The sequence below is a fragment of the Triplophysa dalaica genome, chromosome 7 (assembly GCF_015846415.1).
Source record: "Triplophysa dalaica isolate WHDGS20190420 chromosome 7, ASM1584641v1, whole genome shotgun sequence".
Taxonomy (NCBI): Eukaryota; Metazoa; Chordata; class Actinopteri; order Cypriniformes; family Nemacheilidae; genus Triplophysa; species Triplophysa dalaica.
Genome location: NC_079548.1, coordinates 5172083 through 5198346, shown reverse-complemented (window position 1 = coordinate 5198346; position 26264 = coordinate 5172083). Strand labels below are relative to the sequence as shown.

General features: G+C 37.5%; 1 protein-coding gene across 2 annotated transcripts; it reads left to right on the top strand.

The window, feature by feature from the left end:
- Positions 1 to 114: 114 nt before the first annotated feature.
- On the top strand, positions 115 to 26219 carry sun1b (Sad1 and UNC84 domain containing 1b). 2 transcript variants are annotated; one of them, XM_056752802.1, is made up of 24 exons: positions 115 to 374; positions 2542 to 2636; positions 9612 to 9828; positions 12572 to 12755; positions 12989 to 13204; positions 13478 to 13558; positions 13914 to 14021; positions 14257 to 14355; positions 14663 to 14737; positions 15383 to 15478; positions 15626 to 15724; positions 16274 to 16367; positions 16500 to 16558; positions 17113 to 17315; positions 18109 to 18366; positions 20117 to 20209; positions 20304 to 20347; positions 20427 to 20571; positions 20649 to 20915; positions 22766 to 22850; positions 22933 to 23048; positions 23140 to 23307; positions 23422 to 23514; positions 24832 to 26219. In XM_056752802.1, exons 1-24 carry the CDS (start codon positions 363 to 365, stop codon positions 24946 to 24948), a joined length of 3024 nt encoding a protein of 1007 aa, XP_056608780.1. In that variant the 5' UTR covers positions 115 to 362; the 3' UTR covers positions 24949 to 26219. The 2 variants fall into 2 exon arrangements, with proteins under 2 accessions (XP_056608780.1, XP_056608779.1); XM_056752801.1 differs by lacking the exons at positions 115 to 374; positions 2542 to 2636; positions 9612 to 9828; positions 13914 to 14021; positions 14257 to 14355 and having other exon boundaries at positions 12575 to 12755.
- The last annotated feature ends 45 nt before the right edge of the window (positions 26220 to 26264 follow it).

The window sequence follows — 26264 nt, the reverse complement described above, 5'->3', positions numbered from 1 at the left end:
TGTGACGTTAGCAGAAAGGCGGTAGTCTTCGGCGTTCAGCCAATAGATTCAAAGTATGCCGCTTGATTGACAGGCATTGAGCCTGAAAGTAGGAACGTTCTTGCTAGTTTATCCGTCTGGCTTGACTCTGTTGTGGAAGCCATTTTGGGATTTTCCCAGTAATTGTGAGTCAAGCGCGTAACTTTTACCGCGAAGATTTAGGATCATCCTAAGAGTTTGGATCTCTTTTTCGGACACGATGATAACCGCTTTTTAATTCTCATCCCCCCGACGTCATGCGGCGCACGTTTTGCGCATCTTTGCTTTGGATTGTCATTTCTCAACTGGAATATCCTCACAACAACATGAGATTATAGACACTGATGGTCAAACTGGCAAGTGCTGCCGTATTTGTTTAGCATGTGTGGTTTCATTCGCGCCATGTGCACGATTAAATGAGAATATATTGATATTTTCGGTGTATTTTTATTCACTCCGTAGTGGACAGTCAACGAAGCTCCGTTCTTTTCCAAACTCTTGACCGCAGAAAGGAAACACGGCCCTACATTAACGTTACCGTGTTGCATGCGGTCAGTATTTACAGTATATACTTGATATAAATAAGAGTTCAGACGAAAATCACTACTGAGGTGCACACTACTCTTACAATACTAGATGATAGAATTTGCGTTACAGTGTTGCAGTCCAAGGCTGCGTCTCAAAACCTAGTGAGCTGTCTATGTAGGGAATCGCACGCATTCGCATCATGCCTCACAGCAAATGGTTGAAATGATGTAAATGCTGTCTAGGTGGGTAGCTCACTATGTTTTGAGACACGGCCGGTGTTGCAATCCCAAATGTCGCAGATATGAGAGGTCATGTGTGAAGAGTTTATCATGTTTATAAATGGAAATCCGCTCTTCCCGATGAAGAGATAAAGATGCTCATTGCATGCATAGGGGCGTATAGCTAAACCAGTTTAGGAAGATTCAAGTGTAAAATGTGTCTGGCACGAAAGAAAGGAGCTTCTGGCCGTCACAAATTATTTTATTGGACATTTTTGGAACATACTAGTTCTTGTTTAGGCTTGTAAAATATGAAGTACAACCAGATTTATTCCTGTTATTCAGCCTGTCTCTTGAGTATTGGAGACTGACCGTTTTTATAATCCACAGTCATTGCACGGTCAGTTTTGTTTCAAACATTTTAAGATTAAATGAAAAAATATGCGTCTAGACATTTGAAATTATCATGTTTTATCAGAGTATATATGCGTAAAAGTGCCTGGTTTGTTGTAAGGGTGCACTGGCAAAGTCTAGCAAAAGTCCACAACTGCTGGGACCAAATGATTTCTCACATTTATGTGTTGAGAAATCCTCTGGATTAAAGTTAAATATGAAATGCTCTGTGTTTGTCCTGAAAGAGATCAATTTAAGTCACTGCAGAGCAGAATTTGTTGCATAAAACAAATCAGACCTGATCTGATCTAAATTGCACAATGAGGACATTTTATTCATTGATTGAATGCAATGTGCTTTACTGTGCCCACAGTCATGAATAAACCTTAATTTTATGTTTAATTTGTGTTTTCCAGCCATTAAAGAGGTGACTTGGAAATAATTTCAATAACACAAGTAGTAAATATATAAGCTCTATAATGAATAGGCTAAAACATGTTTTCTGTTTCGCACTTAAAGGGATAGTTCACCCCAAAATGTCAATTCTGTCATTACTCACTCTCTTGTTCTAAATCTGAATACATTTCTTTCTTTGGTTGAACACAGAGAAAGATATTTGGACGAATGCTTGTAACCAAACAGTTCGGACCCACCTACCATAGTAGGAAAAATAACAATGGTAGTGAGAAGTCCCTCAGAGGAACTGTCCTACATTCTTCAAAATATCTTCTATTGTGTTCAACAAAACAAAAAATAAAAAAAGTAATTTTTCCTACTACGGTAGTAAGTGGGGTCAAATAATTGTTTGGTTACAAGCATTCTTCCAAATATCTTTCTCTGTGTTTATCAGCACAAAGCAATTAAAACCGATTTGGAACAACTCTTAAGGCGAGTAAATGATGACAGAATGTTATTTTTTGGGCGAACTGTCCCTTTAAATATTTCATTAAGCATCTGTATTGGAAAACCTATTAGTGATTGCTATATGAAGCCTGGTTTTGTATTGAGTGTTGAGGTTAAATGTGCCATTGTGCCTGTGTATTTGACTCATGTAGTACAGTATTGTTGACTATAGGTGTGGTCCATCACACTTCTTGCTCATCGGACAAAACGGCAGGCGGTGCGTTTACACCTAAGCACAGAGTGCTAGTTTATATACACTAATATTTTTATCTTTATTTACCTGCATTTGGCAAAACAACCACACAAATTCAAAAGTTTCCTCATCAGAGACAGGCTGAAGTATAGACTTCATGCACATTGTATGCATGCTTTTGTGGGTGTGACTTCAAGCATTCATGCGTTGTGTACAGGCACACCCATCACACGTTGAGTTGCTTCTGCGGGATTAGAAGTCTCTTTTCTTTGGGCTTGCTTTTTACAGCGTGATCAACAAACCACCATGGATTTTTCCCCCCTGCACACGTATGCTCCTCCACACTGTACCCCGGATAACACGGGCTATACATATTCCCTCAGGTGAGATTGCAAAAGACAAAACTACAGATTCTCAAACTCATCCTGTCTGTATGTTTCATCTCAATATACAATATACATATAAATGTGTAACTTTCCTTGTCGGGTTAAATCTGTTTGTTGCTGAAGAATGTTGCATTTGTGATTTGATAGAAACATCATATGGTTTGATTTTAGTTTGTTGGAGCATTGATGTTTGGAGTCAGCAGTTTAGTTCAGGTGTGTATGAGTAAATGTTTTATGAGAAGGTGACATGACAGTATGCAGGTGTGGCTCTTCACATGTCTGCATTTACAGCGGTTTTACCCCAGGGCCAGGCTTGTTAGAGAATGCCAGGGAACATGAATAACTCTTCGACCTGAAAGGTGGTATGTCACTGATCTCCATTATCTTATATGTGTAAGTGTTTAAATCAGGTGGTTTTTGCAGTCCTTTGTTATCGTTGTTTTAAAAGCTTTAAAAAATCTGCAGGTCGTTTGCATGTCAGCACAGATCAAGTGCTGCTGTACATAAAGTATGTTATTACAGTATTTGTATATAGAGAATTTTTTTTTTCTAATGAAAGCGTTAATATGTAGCTATAGACCGTTTCATCGGATGCCAGACACCGGTATTTGTTTGTTTATTTCTCTGGCTGGTGGTTATTAATTGAACTATTTTATTTAAATAATTTTATATTCGATTAATTTATATCAATATTTTTTCGTATAATTGTATTAAATAAACACATTTGTTGAATTTTATTGTATATTAATTTAAGTTAATCAACAATTTGTCGAATGCGTCGTGTAACTTTGTCGCATTTAAGTTTAGCCAAGTAACGGTTCTGTTACAGATAACCCAAAATAATACTGACAAGACAAACTTTTAATTGCTAGCTGATGTAATTTCCTTGTTATTTCTTTATCTTGTTATCATAGATAATCTGCATGTATTTGGACTTTATTCTTTGGATGTGTACCGGAAGTTAAGTTTGGTCCACAAAAGCATGCATATGCGGTAATATTTGTACATGTTGTTGTTGCTTTGAAACCATCTTAACAGCAGCATGCATAACATTATACAAGAATTTGAATTAATGGCATAGATTTAAGATATGAAAGAAAATAGTTTATCAGAGTGAAGCTGAAATTGAGTCTTTGAATGTGGTCTGTATTTGCCTAATACAGTTTTGATTCGTGTTATGCCGAAATGTGAATATTATTGATAATTACACAAGTTTACATGGTTAAGGTTTTGTTTGTCTTGGTGTAAACAAATTGATGTGTTTGTGTTTGTCACAGATAACCATATACTGTAAAAACATGCTGCCTCAAATGTGAAGTACAAGCTAATTTTAAGTCAAGGCTTCACAAGTCAATTTAACTTTTTACTTTTTGTCTAGGAGTGAATTGCAGATACTTTTAAAAATGAGATTAGAAAGTTGAATTTATTGATGAGTTGAAAGAATTAGGGACGCAGGAACATAAATAAGTTGAAATGTTGTAAAATTGTAATTTGATTGTTAATTTCAGGGAGATATATATATATATGTCCGTGGCCTTTTCATGTTTAAGGCACATTCTCATTGGCTGTTGTAAGGTCTATTTAAGTGTCATTGGCTATTGTGGGGTCTGTTGTGTCAGTTTCACTAGACTGTGTCTGTGTAGGATGCATAACTGACCTCAGGCACAAACCGACTGTCATCTAAAGAAGTGGGCTCGTTTGTCGAAACGTTGAGCCATCTGTCGCTGGCACTCAGAGCGTCATGACGAATCCGAGTTACCCAACGTGTGACAGTCCGACATGTGCACACAAAGAGAGCAATTGTATGAGCTCGGCTGCGAGAACACAACACGCGTGTTCAGTTGTTTTTTGCTGTGTTCTTACTAACATACGTTTCTTAATTTTTCACAAGGTGTCTGAAGGACTCTTTATAGACTAGGCCTATATAATTGTCAAGAAAAAGGAATCACATGTGGCCCGAATCTAAAATTAACATATGCAGATGGTGGTGAATTGAGAAAATTTACCATCATAACATTTATATTTTGGGTTCTTTTTATTTAAATGGATATTGGCAAAAGTGATAATGGCACTTGTTTTTCAATGTCGCTTGTGTAATGAAAGGAATTACCATACTATAGAGTATTATGTCCCCACATGGAAGGTCTCCGAGATGATTCAGTCGTTGAAATTAACTTTGCTGTTTTGCAATAAATCCATCACGAGATTTACAGTCCAGACCCTCGTGTTGAGGCGTTAACATGGGGCTAAAGTAAATTTCAACATCATTTCTAAAAGTACTTGACTTTTGTTTCACATTTTGTAACTACTTTCTCTACTTTGGTTTTGAAACGTTTGATAGACTGACAGTGTATCTTTACTTTGATTTATCTAGTTGTTTGCCACGTATCAGAAGTTTATTTCAAAAGCAGCTTTGAAACTTTTTACGCAGATTCGGGTGCAAATGCATAAGCACCACATGGTCTTGAGCATCTGCATTGTCACAGCCGCGTCTCAGTAAAACTGGGTTAGAAAGAATCGAGAATGGTCTTAATATATAGCTGCTGCAGGTTTAGATATCAGGAGGGAACAGAAGGGATTTCTTCTAACATTAGATTGCTGGAGTTGCAGTGTATTTTGCAAAGGCAGGGAAAGTCATGAATGAGTCTTTTGCTTTGTGCCGTGGCCCGTGACACTCAACAGCTGCTGAAGTGTTTGACAGCTGAATTATTTTGTGAATATCCTCAATACTGCTTCTGTTCTGCAACAACTAAACAATGCAGTTATTAAAGTTGAGGATGGGACGTCACTAAGATTTGTAGTTTAGTTTTCTTGTTCTAATGTTTTATCGTAGTTACATATACGTTTTCATAAACATGGGCAATTCAATGCAAATGTTAACCAAACCATGAAAGAAATCAAGGTTTTACCAAATGTTTTACCGTACTGATAGCCCAGATGTCAATACTTGGTGGTTTAAAGTGATACTTCACCCAAAAATGAAAATTCTGTCATCATTTACTCCCTTCGAGATGATCCTAATCTGTATAAATGTCTTGTTCTGATGAATGCAGAGAGAAATATTTGGAACAATGCTTATAACCAGACAGATTTTGCCCCCAATTGACTAACAGTTTGTTTTTGTCTTCTGAAGAAGACATTTTGAAGAATGTAGGACAGCGAACAGTTCTGCTGCACTTTTGACCAACGCTGTTTTTTTCCTACTATGGGAGTCAATGGGGGACAAAATCTGTCTGGTTATAAGCGTTCTTCCAAATATCTTTCTCTGTTTTCATCAGAACAGAGACATTTATACAGATTTTGAACAACTCAAAGGATGATGACAGTCCACTAGTGCTGTATTAATACAGTATGAGAGACATCAGCTCATGACCACTACCAATCATGGATTTGAACTCTGTAAGACCTCTGAAAAAAGCCTGGACTCTTCAGTCCACAGACGTCCTTCTTAATCTCACTGTGAGCTCTGTATGTTCTCTAATCAGATTTTCTCATGTCAGACCGTCATCTGTATTACTGCGATGGATTGTGGGTAGGGCTGCACGATTTGGCAAACACATTATTTTCATAAATGTGATTGTGAGCTGCAAAAAACTTTTACTTCATATTTTGCTGTGCATTATTAAATAGCTTGAATGCACTTTAGGCCACTTGATAAGATGCATTAATGGAAAGGAGCCATTTCTGTTCTAGCTGAAGTTCAGTAGATTTGGGTCTACATTAGATAGAATTGTGTCTTAAATGTTTACTGTTTCTTTTTCTGGCAGTGACCGTATGAGGGGGTGGACTGGACATAGTTATGTGATTGTACATCTCAGTGAAAGCTATATATGTTTTTCAAGATAACGGGGGAATTAAGCTCTTTTCTCAGCTTTTCAAATAGTCATCGATGATTCATATTGCCGTGATGTCATGTTTAGGACTCGATTTTTAATCTGGAGAAACCAGATTGTTAGCATGTTCATCAAAGCAGATTGGATAAGATAAAAAGTCGGTGTTGTTAGTTTGCAGACAGTTTACTTTGCAGCTTTGCCCATGAGTTCAAATATCTGGAAAACCTCATTTCCTTTAATGTGTTTTAAAATTCACGGACCTGAAGACACAAAGAAGCCCATGAAAACATCATGCCATAACATCCATGTGAATTATTTATGGTGTATTATTAAACCAGCTGTAATGTATTACAGTAAGAAATTGCCAAAGAAGCAAACTTTTACATCATTCTTGTTGTGATAACATTTTGGTGCAGGTTTAGAGAGCGTGCACTGTAAAGATAATCTTACTTCTAGTGATTGTGGGAAGTTTTAGGAATAAGATGTCTGCGGGTGGGTGTGTTAAATTCTCTTTACTATAATCTGATGTGGCACGGTTCCAGCGGTTGTTTCTGAGAGCAAGACATCGACTTTGAATATGTGTATTTTGTAGTAATGTTCTGCTAAATATAGTCATCCGTTTGCTACTGTTCCTGTAGCCCAAAGATCATAGGTTTGATTCTTATTCCCAAGGAGCACAAAATCATGAAAACTGAATGGACTGTTAAGTCGCTTTGGATAAAACCCGTCAGCCAAATGCCTTATGTAATGTTGTTTCCAGAAGGTTGTGCGGCACGTTTCTTATTTCCTTGTTTTATTTCACGCTTTGTGTTATCAGATTCTGAGAGCTGTAAGGAGTTTTGATGCAGTAATAATTTTAGGGGTACCACAAAACCAGCATTGGCTGTAACTGTGATATTAAAAACCAAGAGCATTGGTGGAGTGTTGATTCTACGCACATCATGATGTTGTGTTTTATTCGGCACACTTTTCAAATTTCCCAAAAGTCCCAATGTTTTTCAAACTTCTTTTTTTTTCTTTGGTCAATGAATCTCACTCACAATACACAAATGCAAAGAAACAAGTTTAAAGATTAATTTGACAGACAGCATTTATTTATTTTAAAACCCCATATTTCGATATCTTGATATCAATTTGTGGCACGGTAATATCGCTGTTGTGAATCCTTCTGGCTACAATAGTTGTGTAGTTAAAACTTGATACTGTGGCGACCATAATGGGATTGTGTCTTTTTATAGGGATTTAACAATTACAAATCTGTTATAATATGTGATGATTGAAGTCGCTTGAGATGTTAAATTAATCACAATACTTGTTTTAAACGGCAGGGGCCGTTGTGTTTACTGCTAACTTGGTAAACGTGAATATGCTGATAGTTCTTAAAAAAAATCCAAGTTGGTCAAGCATCATTTATCAACAAATAATATAGTTCAGCTTTAAATTGGCTTCATGTTAGCTGAGAGAAGCCTTGTCACGGTTATATGATCAACTCGTTATGATTATTTGATATAATAGTGTTTTATTTCCTAACTGTCATGATTGTGGTTTGAGTTACAGTCTGGTTGTGATGTTGAAGTTGTAAGAAAGCCTCTGTGTATGAAGCAGGTAAAGCTGAGAGCAGGTTACCGAAAGACTTTAATAGGCTCTGCTTGAGATGACGGGGTAATCTTGTTGCTTTTCTTGGTTCACAGAAACAGACATGAGCTTTTGACAGGCTTCTGGACAATTGTTTTTCACATTTAACTGTAATAAAGCTGTGGCTGTGCGTTTATCTTAACGTGATTATAATCATAGTTGACACATGAAATAATTTGCATGAAACCGAAAAACATGCAGCTTGTGACATTAGGAGCAGAACATTTTGCTCTCTGAAAGGAACATTATTTGCTTAATACACTGTGGTTTATCTCATGGTTCATTATTGTTGTCATGATATAAACTCATCCTGGTGAGGTTTAATGATGTTTAGATAGTGTTTGCGGAGGCCATTTTTGGAAGGTTTTTGGCTTCATTCTGATGCTTTTATAAACATATATGTATATGTTTAGCAGTATCCCACAGGCTAAATATTTACATGATATGATGCACCTGGACCTGTAATAATTTTTCATTACAGTTTCACACTCCGTGAAAGTTTAGTTTATACGAATGCATTTTAAGTGAAAATGTTTATTTTCAGAGTTCATCCAACAAGTACAGCCAACTATTTAAAGGGATACTTCACCAAAAATGAAAATTCTGTCATCTTTACTCCCCTCCGAGTTGGTCCAAATCTGTATAAATGTCTTTCTTCTGATGAACACAGATGGACATATTTGGATTATAACCCGACAGATTTTGCCCCCCCATTGACTACCATAGTAGGAAAAATGACTTGCCGTTTTTCTGTTCTGTTGAAAACCAAGGGGGACATTTGGAAGAATGTAGAAAAGCAAACAGTTTGGGGAAACTTTTGACTACTTTTGTATCTGTCTGGTTACTAGCATTCTTCCAAATATCTTTCTCTGTGTTCATCAGAACAAAGAGATTTATACAGATTTTTGGGTGAATATTTGGGTCATATTTGGGCTTCCTTGGTATTGAAAACCCCTGATCTAGGCAAAAGGGGGCCACTTTATATACTAAGAAGCTGAAATGTACCATAGTATACACTTGATGCTTGCATAGTGCATAACTTATTTACCCAATAAATCAAATTCATTTATTACAGTTTTCTCATTTTGAAACAAAGGCGGCAATGTGTGCCCAACCTTATGACAAGTACTTTAATATTGTTTATATATTTGTCACATGCATTCTTTCAGTAAGTCCTTTCATAATTTTTATTAAGGTTATGGGCTGTTATTGTTTTAAGCACAGTTTGTATCATCTGTTGCTGCAAGCGTTTTGGTGTGCTACTCCATCTCGCAGGTTTAACAGGGCCAGGTGGCTCTAGGCAGGTGCACAAGTCTTATTTTTCACATGTAATTATAGACCAGGCTTCATAACTTGCCCTAAAAACCTTGTGTCAGGTCTGCCTGGAATGTTGTCTGGTTTTCAAAGCCCTAGCATTTGTGTACAAACGACTTCTGATGAAGACTGCAGCTGTAATTCACAGGTTAAGATTCTGACTTGACGTGTTCTCCTCTGTTCTCCTCAGCTCCAGTTACTCCACCGCCGCGCTCGAGTTTGAGAAGGAACACAAGATCAATCCCGTGTACGACTCGCCCAGAATGTCACGCCGGAGTTTGAGACTGCAAACCAGCGCCGGTTTTTACGGCGACGGCAGTTTCGCTGAGCTCACGCAGAATCACAACAACAGCTCATACAAGCGCACCTCCACCAGCAGCGTGAGCAGGTCAGATGATCATCTCTCTGTCAGTATATGATAACAACCCTCAATAAACGACATCGCTTCTTATCTATGCACATCCACAGCCTTTCGTCAGCACGTTTGCGTAATATGGGCCTCATTTTCGGGACAGCCTAGTTTGTCATAAATTATATGTGTTTACTCAATTTTTCGTTGTGGATAAAAGATAAATTAATAAACATACAGTCCCATTCAAAAGGGCATCTGTTATCATCTTTAGTGTAGTCGCCCTTTAACTAGAAGTCTCAAAAAGATGCTTTAAAAAAAAAAAAAAAAAAGTTTTATGTCTATCTACTCTCATGTATTCTGGCTCTTTATTTAATCCGAGTCATCCATTTTTTAAAATGAATGAATATGTTTGCACAGTTACATTTTTGTCTAAAAATGTATTTCAAACATATAAGTAGGGAAGCACCGATGTGTACATTTTAGCCAATAACGATAACCGATGATCTTTAACATTGCATGCAGATAACCGATATATGGCCGATATACATTATCTACATTTTAGTATAAGACTAAAACAAAAGGCAAAAAGTGAACACAGCTTTTATTAGAAAACATTCACTGCCGAAAACAAGGTAACTTAGTTCTCTTTATTGCCCTGAAAATCCTGTACCAAGCCTACTTTAAACTAGTAAATGGTCTTTAACCTTCAAACTTTTCCATTATATTTTTATTTAATAAACATATTATAGATGTTTTTCAAGAGCAACCCAGAAAAATGTTAAGTCACAAGTCTAACAGGTCTCAATACATAAAGCATTCAGACAGCAGTCTGATTCAAGCAATATGGTTTTGTTCCAATAATCTACACGTGCATAAATACTGTATCTACATCAACAATGTTTTGCTAATAGCAGTAAGTGAATGATCATGACAGAAAGACGATGCTGTACTGTAATTTAACTGTGAGCAGCGTGCAACTGAAGAAGTTTAACCAGAGGAAATGATTTATGATTTATCTGCTGCAATACCTAAATTTTATAATCTGCTGATACCGATAACATTTAAAAATTTCAATTTATCGGCCGATACCAGTCCTACATTTTAAGTAACACCTTCAGTTAAAAAGATTTTTATGACAGGAACATTTTAGTTAAGTGAATCAAAACATTTGTGTAGTGTTGTACATAACAAATCGACATTCCGCATATAAACTTGCAAAGTTTGAGGTTCTGTTTTCGGTTGTGTTCTAGTTTTGTAAGTGTTTAGGAATGAACATTCCTTGAAAAAGTGTGTTCCGTGTTCTGCACATTTTTGGTAAGACTTGAAGCAGGTTTTTACAGCTCCTGCCTATCATACATAAATAAACCGTTTGACTGACAGAGTTATGAGAAATGTAACTTTTTTTTGCACATAGCACCGGTGCTACAGAGGTTTAAAGTTTTGTTGCAAAGGCCAAACAGTGTATGTCTGTTTTTATCTTTAAAATACACAAGTGCAGGTCATCACTGAAAAATAAGACAGGTAACCTAAAAAGGACATTAACGTTATATAAATTATTTTTAATTCTTCCCAAATTCGTGTTTTCCTTTTTGATTTTCCGAAGTATTGTTTTTTTCATAAATAACTATACAGTAGTAAATGCATTTGTGCATAAAAATACTGTAGTATACTCTAGTATTTAGTAAATTAAACTTCAGTAAAATTCTTGTGAACTATAGTATATTTGAACCTTAATTGAAATGTTTTGTCATCTGGTTTAAATGAACTAGACTTTTATTTTGAAGGGGTTGTCGCAAGGAAGCTTGAGTTTCAGTGTGTATGAAGGTAGCTACACACTAACAGTGAAACACTCGTAAAGGAAACTCAGAATAACTCTTAACTCTATGAGTAAGATACAGACAAATACACGAGTGTCACAGTTGTAACATGTTAAGGTTTCTAGCTCATGCACTCACAGACACGTAGAACATTCCTTCCATGTTTTCACACATCGCATAGATAATAGGGCTCTAGATCAATGGACTCGATGCAGCCGGAAAACAAGTTTTAATTGCAAAAACTTAATAAAAACTAAAATAAATAGTGGCGCGCCATTCGCACACGAGCCAGTCTCCTCCTATTGAGTTTTGATTGGTCCACACTGGCTCCAGTCTCCCCCCACCGTGTTTTGATTGGGCGACAGATAACTGCAGCAGTTTTTCCACAACACGTCATACTGTTTTTGTTGGGCTACTATTTCCGCATTGATTCATACCTAAAGTTATTCTTTTGGCGGAAAACAAACTTGCTGAAGACGGATGTTATTTATTAACATGTTTATTAAAGTGTTTGGGTTGACATATTGAACTGTGATCATTACTCACAGGCATAATTATGATGACATTGATAAGAGCAAACGTTGACCATGGTTCCAAATTACTAAGTATATAAAGTGGGAGGAGTTGGATCTCGATCCAACCTCTGCCCCTGGATCTTGTGTTCTGCAGTGAGGACTGTCTCGATTATTGGCCGATATATTGGTGCATCTCTAGATACTCTAGTAAATAATAATAATAAACTTTTAAAAACTTCATGTTAATTTTTATTTAGTTTTAAATGGTTATTTTACTAATAAATAGTGGTAGTTCTAATAAATAATAATAATAATAATAGAACAAGTAGTAATATTGATTTAATATCACTTAAAAAGCTGTGGTGCTCTTGCTGGAAATGCAGGTACAAGTCTGGCCCATCCCACCTTTCTCTGCACCTCAAATATATCAGGAATGTTTCCCAACCTTACGTTTGTTTCCCCACAGGTCTGTGCGAGCAGAAGGCAACAGCAGGAATCATCCATGTACGAGTCCCATAGTGAGAGTCAGACTCCACAGAATGATCAGACCAACCTGAGCATCATCAGTACCGCCAGCGATGCATCTCTGATCTCCAGTCTGCTGGATGAGTCGGCCCTCAGGCAGAGCTCCACTACACACTTATGCTCAGGTCAGTGGCTATTCATCCGTTTCACCCATTTCCTCTTCGCATCTTGATCAGAAATTTGTTCATAGTGAACGCATGTCCTTTGCCTAGCTCTGCCTAAAAACAGTTTACTTTTTCAGCCCTCTAACCAATACTCCCCCTCGGAATATAAATAGACTCATGCTGTAGTTGTTCCTTCAATCTTCACTGTATAAACTACTTCTGTAGCCCTAACATTTTTTTATTGTTGTGTTTAGCATGGAGGCGGAGGAGGACCGATCACAGCTTGCTGTTAGAGAATGGAGACGCTAGCAAAACAGAAACGCACGCTAAAATGGCCAACGGCTACATATGTAAAGACTGTTGCTTCCACGCAGACCAGAAGACCGATGAAGAGACTGCGTATTCTTTAGCGTACTCCTCATCAGTGTCTTCGGCCGCCCATCAGAACATGAACAGTGTAGACAAGACAGGTGAGAACATCAGCTCATAGCATATCGACATCTTCATGGTTTAGTGAGCATGAGTATTACAAATAGATGAAAAGTGAGTCATTTTGGAGATAGAAGTGAGATATGTCCGTGGGTTGCTTTTGCAGGGAATATTTAGGTTTTCGATCTGCTTAAAATGCATCCATGCAAACTAAAGCCTGCTCTCCTCTCCCGTGCTAAAGTTAACTCTAGAAAGAAAGGAAATGCATGCTGGGACTTCCGGTAAGAGGGGATGATTTTGATTGTGTGTTTCAGTTCACGACCGTTACTGTGGCAGTGTAAATGTGGGCGATCTGATGAACGCTGACAGACGGCTCAATCTCAATGGCTCGCTTTGTAAGTACACACAAACAAGCACCAGGAACACAGATAGGAACACATGATATTAACCTCTGTTTCATAACATTCGTGTTGTGCGGGAACAGAAGTCAATGTTCTAGTGCACCGTTTCCCTCATTTACTTACCGTACATTAGTCTTTTTAAGGACCGCTTGTGTTTGACAGACCTCAAACTTTCTGAATGACACTTGTAAAGTCTTTTAATGTGCCTCACATATCACAATTGTATATTTTCATTTGGTGTGGTTTTTCTAAACCTTGTATTCAGTTGCGTTGTGTTATTTTGTATCCATGTGTTTGTTTCCACTTCCTGTGATGTCAAATTGTGTCTGTCGTCACTGCTGATTCACAGGTGATGATTGTAAAGGAAAGCAGCGTGTGGAAATCCACACGGATCGCAAACGCACGTCCTATACACAAAACGTATTCGCTGCGCTGTGGGCCCTTGTTACTTACACAGGTTATACACCTTTACCAGATCTTTCCAGAAAACTCAACTGAAATTCTATTTAACTTTCTCTTTTTTGTGTCAATGGTGATTTTGATTAGTGATTGCTAATCTGTTTATTAGCATGTTATTATCATTTGTAACCAGTAAGAGATAACACAATAACGTCTATGCCACTGATGATATAGAAAGATTGCTTGACATCTGGGTTTGTGTTGTTGGTTTGCATGTGCTGGTTCACACTCAGGATCTGGTCTGCTGAGGGTTTGCGGTGGTTTTGGTTCAGCCGCTGCGTTTGTGACTCATAAGATGATGTCCGTTCTGTCGTTGGCAGTGTTGTCTCCAGGTTGATATACTTCAGATTGTTTATTCTTCTTAAGCATGTTTTTATTTGTCTCTCTCGTCCTGTTTTTCCTCGTGTCACCAATCAACCCTTCACGTGCACTGAGAGTCGTCTGTCATCATCATTTGATGTGATGGCTTTTTACAAACACTCCACAAACATGTTTCCTTTCTGAACTTTCAGCTCTTGTTGTTTTTCTTATTTAGATTTTCAGACTTACAATTATCGTCCTCTTAAGTGTTTTTACACCCTCTATTGTCTCTTCAAATAATGTGACGTGCCATTTATAAATAAACTGCGTATTCTTTAGCATCGTCCTCCTCAGTGTCGACAGCCGTCCATCAGACTACCGCAGACGCCCATATGAACGTTATAGCCAAGACAGGTGAGAGCATCATCTCAGATTAGCCTTCGACTATATGACCGTCACCATACTGATATATATATATATAGTTGTGATTTATGTGTTTTCATTTATTCCTTGCTTTTGGTGTTCATCAATATTCGAAATTGATTTCATGCATCTATGCACAATCACACCCACTCTCTTCACGTGTGTAAAAGTTAACTATTGAGAAAGAGATGCATGATGGGATTGCAGGTGGGTGGGGGGGCTGATGTTTATCATTGATGTGTCAGTAACTGTCATAAACTATAAACTTAAGAGCAAAGTGATTATTTTAATTTTGTATTTTAAGAAGAAAACATAACACTTAAACCCATGGATGTTCTTTATTTTTTGCATATAAAATCTTATTTTAATGTAACTAGTAATAAAACATCAAATTAAATTGGGTTTTAAAGGCATTGGCCGGTTGTTAAATGTCATCGGACACTTGGAGCGACCGCATGAACTTTAGACTGAATTGCACTGCAGACATGCTTTCACATCGCTTGATCATTGACTTTATTTTAAAACACTTTTCTGTTTTATATTTCTCTAATCTGTATTTGTGTCCATGTAATTGTTTTCACTGTATATGTATCTGTGGTTGAAATGCTGATTCCTATCACCGCTGCCGATTCACAGGTGATGTTTATGAAGAAACGCAACATGTGGAATCGAAACGTTATTTCTACACCCGTCACATTCTCGCTGCGCTGTGGGCTCTTATTTCATACCCAGGTTAAATACCTTCATCAGACAACTCTGTCACTCCGATAAACAGACATTTGTGCTTTTATAAACGTGTCCTTGTTCTCTTTTTACCGATTTGAAAATGAATTGTAATAAATCTGGATTGTTGGTTTGTATGTGCTGGTTCACACTCAGGTTCTGGTCTGCTGAGGGTTTGCAGAGGTTTTGGTTCAGCCGCTGCGTTTGTGGCTCGTAAGATGAAGTCCGTTCTGTGGTTGGCAGTGTTGTCTCCAGGTTGATAAACTTTAGATTGTTTACTCTTCTGAAGCATGTTTGACTTCTCTCACGCTCTGTTCTTCCTCATGCTCTTCCTCCACATGCACAGAGAGTCGGCCGACTCATGATCATCATACATTTGATGATTCTTTTCAAACATTTCACTCTTCCTGCATCATTTTAACCAGCAGTCCACAAACACGTTTGCTTTCTGAACTTTCAGCTCTGGTGATTCGAATCCCTTCCGTGTTTGACTCTGAACTACTGATTCTCTTCCATGAGTCTTTTCTATCTTCCAAGTATGAAAGACTAGATGTGCCACTTAAAAAAGATTTAAGTCAATTAATGAAAACATGTTCGTATAAACATAATATAAAAAACAGTGAGCAGACAATGAATTCATCATTTTAAGATTTGACGGGTTTTTATAACCTAGCCAAAATGTATTTTTTCATTCTAGTCTTCCATATTCTGCTGGTCACATTCACACAACATTTCTAAAGTTGAGCACAGTTTCTTTTCTCACCAAGTTTTCTCTTTGTCTCTCACACGTGTGTTTTTAAACAGGGAAAGCAGCGAGCGGTCTCTTCTGGTGGTTGGGCACAGGGTGGTACCAGCTCGTAACTCTAATGTCTTTTATAAACGTCTTTATCCTCACCAGGTAAGAGTTCAAACCTTTCATATATATATGCATTGATGTTTTATAAACATTCTTGTTTGTCCCGTTGTGTCCGTATAATGTGATTTATTTTAAATCCGAATTCTTTCTCCTAAATGTTTTTTTGTCTGTCAGGTGTCTACCCAAACTACTAAAGCTTCTTCTGTTCCTGCTTCCGTTCCTTTTACTGTTTGGTAAGTTATTTTTTTATTTTTTTCATATAACTGGTGTTAGAGTTTGCCTTTAAGATGTTGTTTTATTGGAGGAAAAAAAACATCTCCCTCAGCAGACAGAAATCATATATTAGAGTTAATCTTCTTATAACGGAAGTTGAGGTATTGCACTGGAATTGATGTTAAATTACACATTTGAAAATGTACATCTCTTATAACCATGTTTACATTAACCTTGTTTTCTTAAAATTTCGGTAGTAAACACGAGATAAATGCTGAACCCAAAACATTTCTCTGAGAAACCAGCACTGATTAACAACCACAGTTAGGCAATAATCTGTAATCCAACTCATGTGGTTTTGCTAAATCTGTTCATTACTTCAACACACAAACAAAAATGCACAAGCAAGCACATTATCTCTCTCTCTCTCTTTATAATAAACTCTTGAGTGGTCTTAAAAATAGTCTTGCTAAGATATTTTAAAATTCTACTGTATATTTTTACCCCAAAAATGCATTTTGCAAACATATTAGCTCAGCTCATGGTTCAAAAGAAGATGTTTTTTGTATTGCAGGATTGTGGTATCTCGGTCCGGCCAGTATCCTGACCTGCCTTCCCGCTGTAAACTTCACAGAGTGGAAGACGCTGATGCCCTCTTTCGCATCACTTCCTGCCCTCCCGTCTCTCCCCTCCTTACCCTCTTTACCTGCACTTCCTGCTTCCACATCAAAGCCGCTGGTGGAGGAACATCACGTGCCACCCAAAGTCACGTCACAGGTGACGAACGTGACTCATTCACTCAGCTCTGATTCAAAATTCTCTGTCTTTGTTTGCATTCACACATCTGATTCAGATTAGTTCAGTTTTTGTGGTCTTAACAGAAATTCCCTGAATTCCCATCCAAGCCACATTTCATGCGCTGTGGTGTACATGATGAGAGGCCAGGTTTCCAGATTTTTACATAATGACACCTACTCTTAGTTTTCTGAGAAGAAATGGTATCTTGGTATCCTACTGAAGTTGTTACTATGCCAACCGAAGTAGATGCAGCAAATATAGATTTTTCTTCACATATGGATGGATTCAGGTTTATCGCTTTTCATCGCAAAGAAATTCACTCTTGCAAAGATTTTTTTTTTAAAGAGCAGTCCAGTCGTTTTAGTGCTTTTTAGCTTGTATTTTGATATTCTTAAATTTCAATATAACTTCAATACATTTTTTTGCATACTTGCTTTTGTTATTTTTTTAGTTTTTATATTGCTATTAAAGCTTAATTTCTTATTATATTATTATTATATCTTTGGTTAATCAATTTTGTGACTAACTTTATTTCCCATTGAGATTTAGGGAGTATTTCTTATTTTCATTTAGTTGAAGTTTTTCAAAAACATTTGGGTCTAAAATTGCTTTATAGAATTAGCATAAACATTTAATAGTGTTGATAATTACCCTCTAGCAATCTGCTGAAAATATCATTAATATCCTACAGTATTTAAATTAGCATCTCGCATCATAGTTTAAAAGTAACATCATACTAAACAGCCTTACAAATGTTGTTATTCTTTCGCAGATTGCGTCAGACTTTAACAGCAAGCGTTTGGTTCTACTGGAGCAGCGTGTGGCGGCATTGTGGGAGAACATCCAGCAGGGGGAGCTGAAGGCACAGCAGCAGCATCAGGAGACTGTTGGTTTGGTTCAGGCGTTACATGAACAGATAAACACACAGACAGACAGAGATCATCTCAGACTGTGGGTCTCACAACTGTTTGAACCCAAATTCACTGAGATCAAGGGAGAGATGGACCGAGATGCTTCCAGCAGAGCAGAGGTGAGACTGTTCATCATTCTGAGCTCTAAGTCCAAAGTGACTAAATGAACAGAAGTGTCAGATATTCACAGAACTTTTCTTACACCAGATATTACAGTCAAATCAACAACAGTTCAGCAATAAAATCAATTTAGGATCTAAATTAAAACAATGGATCGTATAAAAGTTTTTGAGAGAGAGTTTGTGATGGTTGATTAGCCAGTTAGTGAGATTGCATATTTTGTATATTTAAGAGCAAAATCTAAATTACATTCATAAAAAATTTAAACAATTATGACTACTCAAATTGTTTAAATTAACAAGATTTTTTCCAAATTTTTTAGCTTTCATTGTTTTTTATTTTGAAAGGGTGTTTTTTTATATTTGTTTTTATTATTAAATGTAGTTTAATATTTGAGAATCAGAACAATCAATATATGAGATTACCTACCTCACTTAGATTTTTATCCTTAAATGTTTTGGTTCATAAAAAAATGTTACAAGGCAAGCCGATCTGTGAGATTAAATCGATTATGACGGAAGAGTTTCCATTAGTGGTGGGCATAGATTAATTTTTTTTAATCTAGATTAATTCCAAGATTAATCTAGATTAAAATGGCTCATTTGAATTCTGCCTAAGGCATTCAGAATATGTGTGCTACCCAAATAATGACTAAAAGTAAGTCTTTGAGAACGGGTTTCTCAAGCCAGGTGGCACATTAGACCAGGGGCTCATCTCCTGTTTCCAAAATGCATCTCAAACTGCTTGAGAAAGCTGTTCTACTATGATAATTGGTGATGAAAATAAATTATGTTCAATAAGATGAACTTGTGTTTACTTCCGCATTAGCTAAGGGATGATTTGCGTTTAGGTGGTATTTGAGACTGGAAGAGCTCCTACAGTACATTTACATTTAGTCATTTAGCAGACGCTTTTATCAAAAGCGACTTACAAAGAGTGAGGGAGCAACAAGCGACCTGTCGTACAGGAGCCATAATACATTTGATCTCAATACAAAGTTACTGGTTTCAACTAAAGCTAGACCACTACCTGTTGAGAGAAAGTGTTTTTTAAACCAATTCCGCATTGCACAAGGTGCAAACAACCTTAGTCTTGTCGATGTTTCTATTGGGAAGCTTCTTAAAAATTAATATTCCCTGAAGAAACCCGGCGGCTTCATAGCTGCATCCATGTTAGCACGTCACGTTTGATGCGGTAATTTCACAGTAACGTTATGTTGTGTTCAGACCAAACGCGAATGGCGTGTCAAGCGCGAGTGATTTATATGTTAATGCAAAGAGCCAATAGACCTACTTGCTGCGCGAATGAAGCCCTGGTTATGAGATGATGAGGCGGCTTCTGCTTCCGCGAATCACGCGAATCGAAAAATCTCGTTCTCGCCCCGTACAGTGCAGTTAAGCTGGTATACATCCGCGCTAAAATATCAAGGTGAAAGTCATCATAGCTTGCTTAGTATAGACCCAGCTTCCAACCCAATTATGAGAATAGATTAACGGCGCCATTATTTTTATCGCGCGATAAGAGTCTCACTGCGTTAACGGCCCACCACTAGTTTCCATAAATTCGTTTTTTTTTTGCATTTGACTAGCCAATAAAATTGAGTAGTACATACATTTTGATAAATAGTTATTAAAAATGCAAGTGTTTAAGAAACAAATAAATTAAGGGTTTGGTTAATTCTTAGTTTATATAGATTAAGGCCTGTATTTATCTTCAAACATGTTTGTTTTCTTATTTTTATTTGTACAGACTGAGGAGCAGCATGTTCAGCATCAGACAAATCTAGAGGCTCGACTGGCGGAGCTCGAGCTCCTCCTGCAGAACCTGAACACCAGAACTACGGTAAAACGCACGCTTATGATTTATAAAGAAACATGGTTCTCTTCATTCTTGTAGCCTGCTGTAATAATCTAAATGCGTTTATCTTGTATCACAGGAAATCCATCTTAAACACGAGTCACCAGCACCAGCTCCCGTCAGGTAGAGATGCCACACATCTTACAGTAACACATGTCTGGATGTTTGCAGTCTCCGTGTTAATGATGTGGTCTGTCTTTAGTGTCGGTGTATCTCAGGAGAAGCATGATGCTCTGCTCCTGGAGGTTCAGAGGCTGGAAGCAGAACTCGAGCGCATCAGAGGAGACCTGCAAGGGGTTATGGGATGTCAAGGGAAATGTGATCGGCTGGATACCATACACGAAACGGTGAGTATCATCATACAGTGGTTCTTTTTATGCCATCTTCACCTTTGAATGTACATATTTTCATTCGTCTTATCCAGGTATCCGCGCAAGTGAGAGAGCAGCTGTACGGTCTGCTCTACGGTCATAACAGAGGCGAAGTGGAAATCCCTGAACCTCTGCTGCCATGGCTGGCTTCACAGTACATGCGCTCGTCCGACCTCACCGCGACGTTAACCATGTTGGAGCGCCATATTCTGGGTAATGTGTCCCTACAGCTTCAAGAGATCAAACCGCAGCAGTCCACAGAGGAAACGGTCACTCAAGCCATTGTCCAAACCACCGGTGCTGCTGGGATATCAGAAGAGGTACAGGGACTTGTCTTCACCTTGCTTGGTCAAAATAGATTTATAACAGCTACTATAATTTCATGTTATTTAATCATGGATTATTAAACATGGGTTTTTCTTCTTCATCTTCAAAAAGCTAAAGTAATATATATTTCATTATTAAGCTTTCATAGATTTGGAAAAACAAAATTGGAGACCGTATAAAATAATTTTGGGACTGATGTGTGAACCATGAGCACATTTACTCAACTTTATTTATAAAGCGCTTTTTAAAATTTCCATTGTTACAAAGCAGCTGTACATGAGACATATTGACTATAAGCAAAACAACTAAAGTCAAATACCTGTAAAAACAAGAAAAAGGTGAAAACAGAAGACAGACATACTCGCATACAAACGCTCCACACACACACACAATAAGCACACAGACACGGACGGACACACAGACAAGCACGCGTGCACACACAGACAGACAGACACGCACTCACAGTGAAGCACACATTTAAGATAAAGGAAAAGAAACGCAAGTCAAATATTAAACAGACATTTCTATATGCAATATTAATTATGTAAAACTTCTGAATTCTAAAGCAGCCCCCCAGTCAGGCAAATAGTGCAAAACAATATGCAAACGGTAGCAAGGAACCCAAAACTCAAATCGAGAAAAAAAACCTCAGGAGAACCCAGGCCCAACCAAGGGATTCCAGTTTCCCTTTGGCAAAAGCTGCTGCCTCTGCACAAGCTCGACAGTGCTTGAACGACAAGGCTAGATAAAATAAATAAATAAACTTACTAATAAGGTAAATTCTTCCCATTCTCCGCACTGCCATCAGGTCTGGGCATGAACTGCATCCTGCGGTTACCTTGGACCAATGAGACAAGACTGGCTGAGAGTAGAGTACTGTTTTGCACTCTTTGATGCAACAAGTATATCAGTTGTTGTTGGAAGTGTTCCTGGTTCTGGTTGATCTAAATAATGCAGCCTAAACCTTTATAGGATTTATAATATTATGGAAGTGTAGTGTATGCAAGATAAAAAAGATGCGTCTTTAGTCTAGATTTAAACTGACAGAGTGTGTCTGCCTCCCGGACAGTGAAGGGAAGACTATTCCAAAGTTAAGGCGATAGATAGGAAAAGGATCTACCACCTGCACTTGATTTTGAAAAAATATGTTTTACCAACTAACAGGATGCCTGAGAGCGTAATGCACGTGGAGGACTGTAATACAATAGAAGTTTGCTCAAATACTGCGGAGCTAAACCATATAGGGCTTTATAGGTTATAAGCAAGATCTTCTAGTTAATGCGATGCTTTATAGGTAACCAGTGCAAGGTTAAAAGAACCGGGCTAATATGCTCATACTTTTTTATAAGTGTAAGAACTCGAGCTCCCGCGTTTTGGACCAGTTGGAGTACTTGTAATAAGCCTGCAAGCCAACCACCCAACAGATTGACCTCAAATGACAGAAAACTATTGAATAGAACGCCAAGATTCTTAGCAGACGACGAGGGTTTTATGGAGCATCCGTCAATAGTTAGGCAGAATTCTTGGATGTTACGTACGGCGGTTTTCGGTCCAATAAATAATACTTCTGTTTTGTCCGAGTTCAGTAATAAGAAATTGTTACTCATCCAGTTTTTATATCAACTATGCATTCCCTTATTCAATGGAACTGCTGGGTTTCATGAGGCTTTGAGGAAATACAAAGTTGAGTATCATCAGCATAACAGTGAAAGCTAATTCCGTGTCGCGTTATTATATCTCAAACATTAGCATGCGTAACATACATGTGAGTGCTATAAGGGTGTTGAATACGCAACCTTTAAAATCTGTGTAATACCAGCCTGTACTTCTCCTTTAATCTTAGCAAGTCCAGCAGATCGTCCAGCGTACTTTGAAGTTATACTCTGAGGACCGCACGGGACAGGTGGACTTCGCTCTTGAGTCTGGAGGTAAGTACATCTTCCGCACACACACAAACAGAGAACATCACTGATCCTTTTATGTCGTTCTGACCCGAGTCTGTGCGTGCAGGTGGCAGTATCCTCAGCACACGCTGTTCAGAAACATACGAGACAAAAACTGCTCTCATGAGCCTCTTTGGACTTCCGCTGTGGTACTTCTCTCAGTCTCCACGTGTTGTCATTCAGGTAGGGCACATGTGAAGTATCTCGTAACAAAATTCTAATTCAATTTTAAAACCAAATGTTAACATGCGTTTTTTTTTTGTCTGCCTTATAGCCAGACATGTACCCAGGCAACTGCTGGGCATTTAAAGGCTCTCATGGTTACCTGGTGATCAGGCTGTCTATGAAAGTGCTCCCTACATCCTTCTGTCTGGAACACATCCCCAAATCTCTCTCTCCGTCCGGCAACATCAGCAGCGCACCACGACGATTCACCGTCTATGTAAGACTCACACATTAGATTTGCATTGAGATAAGATAATATTTTGGCTTGATGCTTCAGCACATGGGATTGTGGTTTTTGCAATCTGGTAAGTGTCGTCATCTGTGTCTGCAGGGTTTGGATGATGAGTACCAGGAAGAGGGAAAACTGTTAGGTGACTACACTTACCAGGACGATGGAGAATCCCTACAAATCTTCCCTGTTATGGTAAGATACAGTACCTACATGATTCCGTAATATTCAGTATTTTAACTGAACTATACACTGTAAAAAATGAAAAGTTGACTTAATTTAAAATTTCATAGCAACTCGCTGCACAGCTTTTTTGAGTTTACTCCACGTTTGGCCAATAATTCACCTTATCATGCGAGTAACGTCACACGACTGTCAATTGAAAAAAATTGTTAAACCAACTTAAAATGAATATGCAAGAATTAAATATCTGAGTTCAGTCAGTCATGGACTTAGTTGACCCAACTCAAAAAGGAACTCTAAATACTAAAGATAACTTAAAATGACAATAAAAACAAAAAATATAGCCAACAAACACTAAAATAGCAATCATTAAAAAAAAAAAAATTAACAGGTGAATTGAAAATCCTGCAATGTTTTTCAAACACTAGAATTGTTTATGAGATTACACAGTTTGGGAAATTGGTCAAACTTCTTTATGGGCTTTAGACGATCACTTTAATTTTATTGGCACCACATTTAGACTCATTTTGTTCAGCATACTCACAATAATACACTCTTCTTCTACAAAAAAAACTTGTTCAAGTTACTTTATTACCTTTGTTCGAGTTGTATTTTACAGTGTACAAACTATAAGATTCTTTTGCCAAATTTTTTTGTACTGTATTACTATTGTACTTGCTCAGTTAAAATTATTTTTTGCTTTGATTGTAACCTTCAACATTTAAATTAAACATCGCTGCTGTCCTTCTGAAACCTCGTCTCAGTATTTCATTATTTGGATTTTTTTGCCATAAATCATTATTATTTGTCTCCCTTTATGTTCGTCACAGGATTTTGCAAATACCTCACCAATAAAAAGTATTAAAAAGTGTTTGTCAACTTTAACAACAGCTAATTTCGACTTTCAAGGTTTCAGAAGGATGATGACGATAGTATAAAGTAATAGCCAAAAGCGAAGTCCAACTTCAACGTTTTCTGCTTTTATTCAAGAGACGTTCATTTCTTAAAAAAAAAAAAAAAAAACTTTGTTTGGAGTGCACACTGAAGCTCATCTTTGAGAAGAATTTTAGGAAGTTTTAGCACAAAATAACAAAGTCTTATTAAATATAGTCAGTGTTTTTCAATGAGCTTTGTTTTTGTATGCAATTTTTTGCATTCAAGAATAAAACTTTATAATGTATCATACACCCTCATATTTTGATGACGTAATCATATTAAAACCAAAATAAAATTAAATATTGTTTAAATATGCTTCACTTCTAAATTAAGATCGCTAGTTTATACATTTTTGGCAAAAAACTGACCATCTTCATTTTTTCTTTATTCCAGGAAAACAACGACAAGGCTTTTCAGATCATTGAGATGCGAGTGCTGTCAAACTGGGGTCACCCCGAGTACACCTGCGTGTACCGCTTCAGAGTTCACGGCCGCCCGCACACTCTATAATCCCACCCCGCTGTACATTACTCGATCCCTTTATGAACATAGACATAGGCGTGGACTGTGAAGCAGCACGAAAGAGACTGACTTTTTAAGACTTTAATACGAATGATGGAGTTACTAACGGAGCGCAGCGGAAGATATTGAAGATAAGGATTTTCACGAATACACTCATTTCCCCGTTCTTGCACTGATCTGTCACGTAGATACGTTTGCTCCCGCTTTCATAGGCTCTCACGCGTAGATGTATTTGTGCCTTCAGACTTAACACGCTTCTCATCCTGTGAATATTTTCTTTTCAGAGACGTTGAAGTCTCTCGAAGTCTCTAAGCTGAAGGTTAACCTCGTCCACTCATCACTGCCGCTTTAATTAGTCTGCAAGGTCACTGATCAGCTGTGGGACGGGGTTGTTGTTCCTTTTAAACCTTGATCACTACTAAATCTCATGAAATGTGTCAACATCAGGTCATGTTTTAGTTCAAAACTGGAATCGAATTGTGTAAGGAAGAGTACATTTTTATTAAAGAGGGTGGATAATACTGTATAACAGTAATGATATTAGCACATTCTCCTTGGAGAATGATGCAAATTGCAAAAAATAAGTTTTTTGTTCATGGAAAATTAGTTCAATATTGATTTGGGGGTAAAATCGGACCCAGACCTGTTTTCATGAGATTCACCCAAAAAAGCATTAGATTGTATTGTAGAAACTCATAACAACCATAAATTGTACAAAACACTGATCGGTGCAGACAGATGGTGTCTGGACGGAAAAGAAAGGACGACTGTGGACTTATCTATGTACATTTCAACAAAACTGGAGCGTCGCTTCAGCCGTCAATAGTCACATCACAGTCATGATAACCTGCAGGAATGTAACTTATTGTAACAAGTCTTTTTTTAATCGACTTCTATCAGTGTTGATTTTGCATAAAGGGGTGCGACCCGTCAACATTAATATTTTGTTCTTTTTAATAGTGTCTGTATTCGACATTTTAGTTTCGGTAGAGGATACACTGTTATGTCTTCATAAAGAAATGTTTGTTGCACGAGTCCTATGTAATTCATTGGATATGTTAAAGAGTCAAAGGAGGCCGTTTGTAAAATACTTTTTATTTTGTTCATGACTATTTATTTTCCAGAGATTTCGTTCAGAAATAGGACCGTGTGCTGCCTGTTTGTTTTTGTAAAATGCTTTTCGATGCATATTGGTCTGTTTATATTTTTAGTTCTGTTTTTCGGCTCTTCGTTGTATCAGTAAAGAATTTTAATTTTAATGACTTTTTCGTGATTTCTTAATGAAGCTTTGATTAAAGACTCAA